General features: G+C 39.0%; 1 protein-coding gene across 1 annotated transcript; it reads left to right on the forward strand.

Annotated features, from left to right (window-relative positions):
* The first annotated feature begins 9 nt into the window (after window positions 1–9).
* On the forward strand, window positions 10–5,617 carry mdh1ab (malate dehydrogenase 1Ab, NAD (soluble)). Its single transcript, XM_008428894.3, has 9 exons — window positions 10–103; window positions 598–696; window positions 1,161–1,257; window positions 3,271–3,446; window positions 3,557–3,679; window positions 3,768–3,944; window positions 4,195–4,308; window positions 4,895–4,984; window positions 5,077–5,617. The coding sequence occupies exons 1-9, from the start codon at window positions 101–103 to the stop codon at window positions 5,197–5,199; spliced, it is 1,002 nt and encodes a 333-aa protein (XP_008427116.1). The 5' UTR covers window positions 10–100; the 3' UTR covers window positions 5,200–5,617.
* The last annotated feature ends 2,684 nt before the right edge of the window (window positions 5,618–8,301 follow it).

Below are 8,301 nucleotides of genomic sequence, written 5' to 3' on the forward strand. Positions count from 1 at the left end.
TGACATGTAAAAGTGTCGTAGTGAAAAGAGGCTTTAAATAGGAGTGACTTCAGGCGTCAGTCAGAAGTGGGGGGAGAACAGTTCGAGTTGTTCTGTCAGCATGGTAAGTACTAGAAGCAGAAGATGCTCAATTAAAGGATTTTCTTTTATAAAGTATTGTAGATATGTATTAAACTTGTCGAGTAAAAAGTGTTGTCATTTTTCTTTTAGTTAGTGATTAAAAAATTTTTTAATTTGAAATAAGTTGGTGAAAGATAAGAAAGTTCATCCAATTTGTAGTTCATTTTTTTCTCTCTTAAAACGATGTACTTGGTTGGCGTTTGAGTGAAATTTAAGGCAATGAATGAATGAATGGTAGAGATGTGGATCAGCTGATAACCTAAATTTATCCTGGTTTTGTTATGCAACAGTAGGTCCCTAATAGAGACCAAAGGGTCTATTTATACATTGACCCCCTGATCTATTTAATCCAGTTAACAAAAAATAGAACCCCCCTGCTATGTGTACTTAAAATGAATTTAGCTGCCACCTCCAGGAAACCGCCTTTCTAAAAGCAAGAAAATTTGTACTTCTGTTTCTTTACTTTGTATTTTTCAGTCTGAGCCTATCAGAGTTCTGGTGACCGGCGCTGCTGGCCAGATTGCATACTCTTTGTTGCTGAGCATCGCCAAGGGAGATGTCTTTGGCAAAGATCAGGTAAAGATGGGCTTTATCAAACCCTAACAACCCACTAAACCCCATTATCTCATTATGTGGTGTAGAGGTGCAATTGCAGTGTGACAGATATCGACAGGTGTTCAGAAACTGCTGTCAATGTGGAGAATGTCCCACGCCATTTTTTGAAGGGGGTGGTAATGAGCAGATGTTGGCTATGTTGGAGTTGAACAGACTCCACTCGCTCACCCATGTGGCCTCCGATGAAAGAGGATTGTCCTTGAAGTCAGTGAGGAGGATCTTGTGCCAAGAGTCTTAGTCCATTTTTAAAACCACTTGATCCGTTTGGCACACACAGTTGTCACCGAGTCTTACAGCTTTACTCGTGCAGTGTGTCTCAAGCCTCGCACAATACACTTCATAATTAAATACACACCATATTAATTTAATATACTTTATTATTTTTAATCTAATACTAAATATCTCTCGTCTCTTTCGTTTATTAGCCAATCATCTTGCTCCTTTTGGACATTACTCCCATGCTGCCAGTATTAGAGGGGGTGGTCATGGAACTGCAGGACTGTTCCCTTCCACTTCTGAGAGGTAAACATTTCAAACCATGAAGAAAATAAACTCAACAATGTTATAAAATGAGATCTCTTCTTAGGGATCATTCACCAGATTAGTGTAAAAGATGACAAATTGAATAAACCACACATTGTCTTCAACAAAATAGCTGAAACACACTTATTTAAAAAGTAACTATTAAAAATCTTATTGGAGTGATTGTGGAACAAGCCTTTCTGGCTGTTTTTAAAGATGTCCGTAACATTTAAATGGAGTGACAAAAAATGTGCAACTACTTGTTCACTTTACAATGTAGTGTCAATTTTAAGTCCAGTTTTCAAATCATATAAATTCTTATTTCAAATCTACTGATAGTATTCCCAAATCATATAACAATAGCAGCTACCCACTCCTTAGGACGTTTTGTTACACTTTTTATTTGGCTTAGAAATTATTGTCTTTTACTCTCTGAACTAAATGTTTACCCCAGGAATTGTGTATGGCTCTGCTTTGTCTCCTCTGGAGATCTTAGACTAGGCCACCTGACCTTTATGTGTAAAAGTCTTTTAGGTGTCGTCATTGTAACCTTCATCATGAGATCGGGTGTGAGGGGCCATTATGTGCCAACTCTATTGTGACCTAGATTTTTTTTTCCTCTGTGAAATGATGCTTTGTTTGGACAGGCACTGAGTGGCCCCTGTATTAACCAGCTGTAGTGCAAATACAGCACTTTAGGCACCAACAGAGATGGACAGATACAATTCTGGGTCTCCATGAGAAACGTTCAGGGTCCATTTAGTCTTGTTTTTCACTCTAGTATGTGACCATTATCAATAGCTTGATTTGTTTTGTTTTTAATTGCCAAGTCATTTAACTCTGACCAACGCATCATTTATGCACAAAACAGCCCACAAGCTCAAGGGACAAACTGGTAAATATGTTATACAATGTTTTTACAAGTGAGAAAGACGAGGTTGAATTAGTGCAAAATACATGGTTTCAATCTGGATACTGACTGTTGAGTGTCCTTTGGAGAGTCTATGATAGAAATTTTCTGTAACAGCTGTTTTTATTCAAGTAACTCTATGTGGCACTGACCTGAATGCAAAAGTCCAAACAGTTTCCAGGATGTGGGGGGTCTGCAAAAATACTAGTGGTTTGTTTCCCGACCCTAGACCTGTACAAGACCTGGATGGAGGGAAGATCGGCCTTGATGATTCTCTCAACATACCTAGTTGTTTGTTGTGTTATGAACCTAGCCAAACTGCAAAGTGATGGACAAGCACAGGACGGACTGAATGATGGCCATATAGAAGATGACCAGCAGCAGGAAGTACAGTCTCTTCCAAATAATGTTTGTCTATGACCATCTCAGGTCTCGACAAAGGGCCTCTCCCTTGAACTTGAAGTGATCCACAGGGATGGTGGGGTATGTTATCCAGAAGTTCACCATCATCTCAACTGCCTCGAGTGGGTTAAGCTCAAGGTGGTTCTGACTAAAATGGTGGATCAGCCAATTCACCTCCCGTCGGTATGCAGACTCATCAATGTCCTGGATCAGACCAATGATAGTGGTATCACCTGCTAACTTTAGGAGTCCAGTCAGTGTTACAGTGTGAAAGGAGGATTGGGGAGACAACACACCTCTCTGATTTGGGGTGCCAGTACTGACGGTTTTTATGTGGGAGCTTACAGTGTTGGGTGTCTGGGTTGATAGTGTTGAAGGCTGAGCTGAAGTCTACAAACGGGATCCTGGCAAATGTCCCTGAGCGGTCGAGGTGGTGCAGGATGAAGTTAAGTCCCAAGTTGACTGCAGGACCTGCTGACCTGTTTGCTCAGTAAGCAAACGGCAGGGGGCCCTGCAGATTACTGGGATGTCCTTCAAATGTTTCAACACCACTCAGTCAAATAATTTCATTACCACAGACATCAGAGCAACAGGCCTATAGTCATTTAACCTCATGATGGTGGACAACTTGTACTCAGTTTTTGGGGTTTTATTGTGAAAAAACTCACAATTAACCAGTCGTTTATTTTCTCCTTTCACAGACATTGTGCCCACTGACAAGGAGGAGGTGGCCTTCAAAGACCTGGATGTGGCCATCCTGGTGGGCTCAATGCCAAGGAAGGAGGGGATGGAGAGGAAGGACCTTCTAAAAGCTAATGTGAACATTTTCAAGAGCCAAGGGGCCGCCTTGGATAAGTATGCTAAGAAGACCGTCAAGGTAACATTTATTTCTCTTGTGTTGCTTCTTTAACATTTTCCTTACAGTTACAGATTTGTGCCTTGACATGAGAGGTTACCAGGGTTATATGTAGCTGGGTCCATTTTCAGGTGCTGGTTGTGGGAAACCCTGCGAACACCAACTGTCTGATAACAGCCAAGTCCGCTCCCTCCATCCCTAAAGAAAACTTCTCCTGCCTCACACGTCTGGACCACAACCGGGCTCGCTCCCAGGTCCCTCACCTTTTTAAGGCACTTTAGTTTCTGTTTGCTTACCAACTCTGTGATGAAATCTGAGCTCTCACCCTCTCACACCCTGCAGGTGGCAATCCGCTGCGGTGTTCCAGCCACTCAGGTGACGAATGTCATTATCTGGGGCAACCACTCGTCGACCCAGTACCCAGATGTGCACCACTGCAAGGTCAACATGTCTGGCAGCGAGCTCGCCTGCTTTGACGCGGTCAAGGACGATGCTTGGCTCAAAGGAGATTTTATAGCTGTGAGTCGATGTCTTCTCTGTCGGGGCCAAACCTGGACCTTTTGATATGTTCACATGACGGCAGGGAATGGAACACCCTTCACACTTATTGCAGTGGGCAGGGGTTTGCTGACTCTAATAAGTTAGAAATTGGCTACTACAAGAAGTAAAACTTTCATCATTTCAGTGTTCAATCTTCAAAGGGCCACTCAAATTTTTGACATCATTAAGAATCGTTTTTGATTTAATTAAGAATGTTCTCTTTTTACAGACTGTTCAACAAAGAGGTGCTGCAGTCATCAAGGCGAGGAAGCTGTCCAGCGCCATGTCTGCAGCAAAAGCCATCTGTGACCACATGAGGGACATCTGGGTTGGTACCCCAGAGGTAAGTTTCCTAATACTACTGTTTTTTTCTCTTGTTGTTGTCATAATGCTATCATTTTATTCTCATATTATTTTTACTTAACACTGGTAATATTAAAGGATGATAAGCCAATGCCCCATATATTTGTAATTGTGCCTAACATAATTTTGTTATCAGTTCCCAGAGGTTGTTGTTAATCTAATTAATCTTAACTTTCTATGAATAATTTCTGTCATATATCAACACTGGCTACATGTAGAAGTATGGATGATTCTTCCTATAGCCATGTTCTGTGTTGTTGCATTGCTTATACTTTGTTGTGGTGTTGCCAATTTGAGACAAACCAACTTGTGGAGTGTAGAGCATCAATAAACATTTGCATTAGACAGAAAACGGCTATTGATAATTGAAATTGGTGTGCATACCTGATTGTTTAAGCTGTGCCTCGAAAACAATTGTCTGTCTACTAAGTCACCTGACTGTTCCATGTTGACTTGAGCACCTTCCCCTGAAAATGTCTGTGCATGCTTCTGATTATTCTTTATTTTTATTGATTGTTAGTTTGAATTTTGATGCCTCAGTTTGACTCGCTTTGTCTTTTCTACAGGGTGAATTCACCTCTATGGGGATCTACTCCACTGGAAACGCCTATGCAGTCCCAGAAGACCTCATCTACTCGTTCCCTGTCCAGATCAAGGTGGCTCTGACGTGACCTCGCTTTCACATTTCAGCAAGCTCACTGAGGATTATTTTGTTATGAGAGTGGTGTTTTTGTTTTTATCTCATTAGGATAAGACCTGGAAGATTGTGGAGGGCCTGGCGATCAATGACTTTTCTCGGTCCAAGATGGACGCCACCGCAGCAGAGCTTATGGAAGAGAGGGATACAGCTGTGGCTTTCCTGGGAGTATGACTGCACTCGGTCGGACCGACCCCTGTAGCATGTAGACCCAAAACTCCAGAGGCACGCCTGTGACGCAGAACTCCATAAGCCCCTTCGCTGCTCTCTGCAGATATACATGTTCACATGAAAAAGAATGTCAGGGTTTGAGAGTGTAGATGGATTTATATTTGTCCACTGCCAGACTTGGGTTTTTTTTTTAACTAGAGAAATAATGAATATGAGTTTACTTTGATCAGAAAAGCAGCAGATTGGCTGCTTATCTTTTCGGTTCATCTTGATCTTTAAAAAAAGCTTCTTATCAGACTTTGTTCTCTGGATGCGAGTGGATGGATGGATGACTCTTTACATATTGTCAGTGATTCACTTAAGTCTTGAAACACTGTATCTGGTGACTCGACGTTAAAAATTAAAAATGTGTATAAAATAATATGGCTCCTTTTCTTTTTAATACCTTTTTGGTTTTTGGTTCTGAGTGACTCAACGTACCAGCTTCGCAATGTTTCATGAGGTTTGATTGGCTTGCACTACGATGGTTAATTCAATGTTACATTGCAGTGTGAATTACCATTGCATTGTATCATAATAGAAATGTCAACGGTTGAGATAATATTCACAAGGGGGAATCCACTTTTTGCTCTTGGTGACTTCAGAAAAAGCATCTACTGTAATTGAAGGCTTCAACTGTTGCTTCAGGTTTATTGAGTTTATTGTAGATGTCCAACCAAACAAGCTGACTTTTAAAGTCCCTGTTGGTAAGAAGCCATAGCTATTTCATAAAGCATAATCTATCATTTCATTTAACCGTTTTTAATTCGAAATATGCATGTCCAAGAATTTTCCTCAGTGCAAACAGCCTTGTGGATGTGACATGTCTGGCCATTTAGCTTTTTTAATCTATATTTTAGTTAATATAAAGATGACATTTTAATATTTCAAAAGGGGTTTTATTTTTTGTTTTACTGGTCTTTTTCCAGAGGCCTGACAGAAGTGAAATGACACAGCTGTACCAGACGGGGGCAGTATTTCCTCATCCCACTTGCATCAGAATTCATAAATGTATTATTAGTACGATTAACTAGAAAATGTAATTGCTGATAAAGACAAGCTCTAAAGGTACAAAATCCACCATGAAAATGTGACACTCCAAGATTAATGCTTCATGTTTCACGGCATAAATATTTCCAAATGGTTTGGCATAAATGTAACAACACATACAGAAAGCTCGGTGAAAGAAGCTTTCTTTTGACTTCGTGTATATTTATAACTCTGTGTATGGTTGAGAGAGAGACGAGGTCCTTAGGTCCTTAGCCCTGACCTGACGTACCTTCCTTCCAGGGGGGGCGCCGATTTATGTTTTCGCATCCACCTGAATAATGTGTAGTTGCGCCACTGGCTCCACAGACAACATTTCACAAGTAAGATGAACATATTATTGTGTATATTTTGTGATTAGAATATCACTTTACTGTATTTATGTCCACTGGCGAGATACCAGCTATTATTAGCTACAGTGCTTGGTGTAATACGGGTTTATCCCCGCTATGAAGGCTAACTGAGATTCTGTAAATCTAAAAAAATTAATTATTCTCTAACATTGACTTAGATTATCTGACACAAGAGCCTATTTTAGAAGTGAAACAATATAACACATATTATAAAACTTATATTATGTGTTATAACATTCACCAGCAAAGTTTACACAGGTGGTAAAGACTATTATTTATATGTAATTCTTTTACTAGTAAGATACATCCCAAATCTTTTTGTTTTGAAAGTTTCATAAAGACACGATGTGAGGAAGAAGAGAGAAATATATTTAAAGAGAGACGGATTCACTGCAGCACGGATGAATCTCATATCGGATTTTGGACTCAATCTCAGCTGTTGAATCACTGAAGCTAGAACTCGTCAGCTGAAAAACATACATACATACATACATACATACATACATACATACATACATACATACATACATACATACATACATACATAATTCAGTATTAATCATTATTTATTTGTGCAGTTATTAATCATTATTTATTTGTGTTTGTATAGTTATATAAATATGTATTGATGTTACTAAATCATTTATTAAATAAATTATGAACGGCTGTGTGCTTTGTGCTCTTCATACATCGATGTCAGAATATTCCATTCCTATTCTATTGTTATAGCCACTAAGCATATTTAAATATGCTGAACTATGTATTAAAAAGATACTTAAAAAATACAATTGATTATAAATGTAGCTTTGATATATGTTTGAATATGGTTTCCAGTAACAAAAAAGCATGTTATGATCGATTAAATGCGCTGATACGTCATTGTGCCTGCTAAACACATAACGCTGAGTGGAGTGGTGTACCGCCCCAAGATGGCCGCCCTAAATCTCGTCAGCGACAATAGGCCAGAGCGGTCCATGAGGCGTCTATCCTTATATTATGTCTATGGTCGAAGAATCCGGCTCTTCCTGTTGAGCCAAGTGGTTCGGATCCAGAAAAAGAGACATAATTCCCATCATAGACACTCAGTAGTAGATGTTGGATCGAAACCTCCGCCATATAATAGAGGGCATTTTTGTTAAAACATGCAAAAAGTTGTAAATGCCAGTTCAGAACTGGCATTTAAGCTGTTTAATTGCCAGTTGTGAACTGGCATTTAAACAGTTTAAAAGACATTGAACGTGAAATAATGTTTTAATGTTTAATGTTTCACAATTAAAACATTAAAACATTTGAAATGTTAACTGTTTTCTGATGTGATGGGGAAAAATCTATAATTCAGCACTACATGCTACCATGAGTTATATTTCTTGTAGGGTATAAATGTTTTATTTTTTTAAATAATATGAACACACAAAACAAAAACAAAAATCATTTCAAAATATTTTTTTTTTTACATATTTCTTAACTTTAGAGAAATTCCTATCAGAAACAAACTTCGAGAGAAAAGGAGATAAACTTCTCAATAATCAGTGGAAAAACCTTTATTGGCATTACAGAAGTCAAACACTTGTAAAAAATCTTAGAAGTTTCTCTTTGGTGACTACTAGGTCCCTCCACAAAACAGAATAAATGTTTAATTAGACTAAAGCACAATGGGATTAGATGA

Source organism: Poecilia reticulata, chromosome 15 (genome assembly GCF_904066995.2).
Source record: "Poecilia reticulata chromosome 15, P_reticulata-male-v2, whole genome shotgun sequence".
In the NCBI taxonomy this organism is placed as follows: domain Eukaryota; kingdom Metazoa; phylum Chordata; class Actinopteri; order Cyprinodontiformes; family Poeciliidae; genus Poecilia; species Poecilia reticulata.

What these genes read in the sequence shown, in the direction of transcription:
- mdh1ab (XM_008428894.3), top strand. An exon ending in ACAACCGGGCTCGCTCCCAG is followed by an intron (nt 3,680 to 3,767) that starts GTCCCTCACCTT and finishes CACACCCTGCAG; the next exon opens with GTGGCAATCCGCTGCGGTGT. An exon ending in CGTTCCCTGTCCAGATCAAG is followed by an intron (nt 4,985 to 5,076) that starts GTGGCTCTGACG and finishes TTATCTCATTAG; the next exon opens with GATAAGACCTGGAAGATTGT.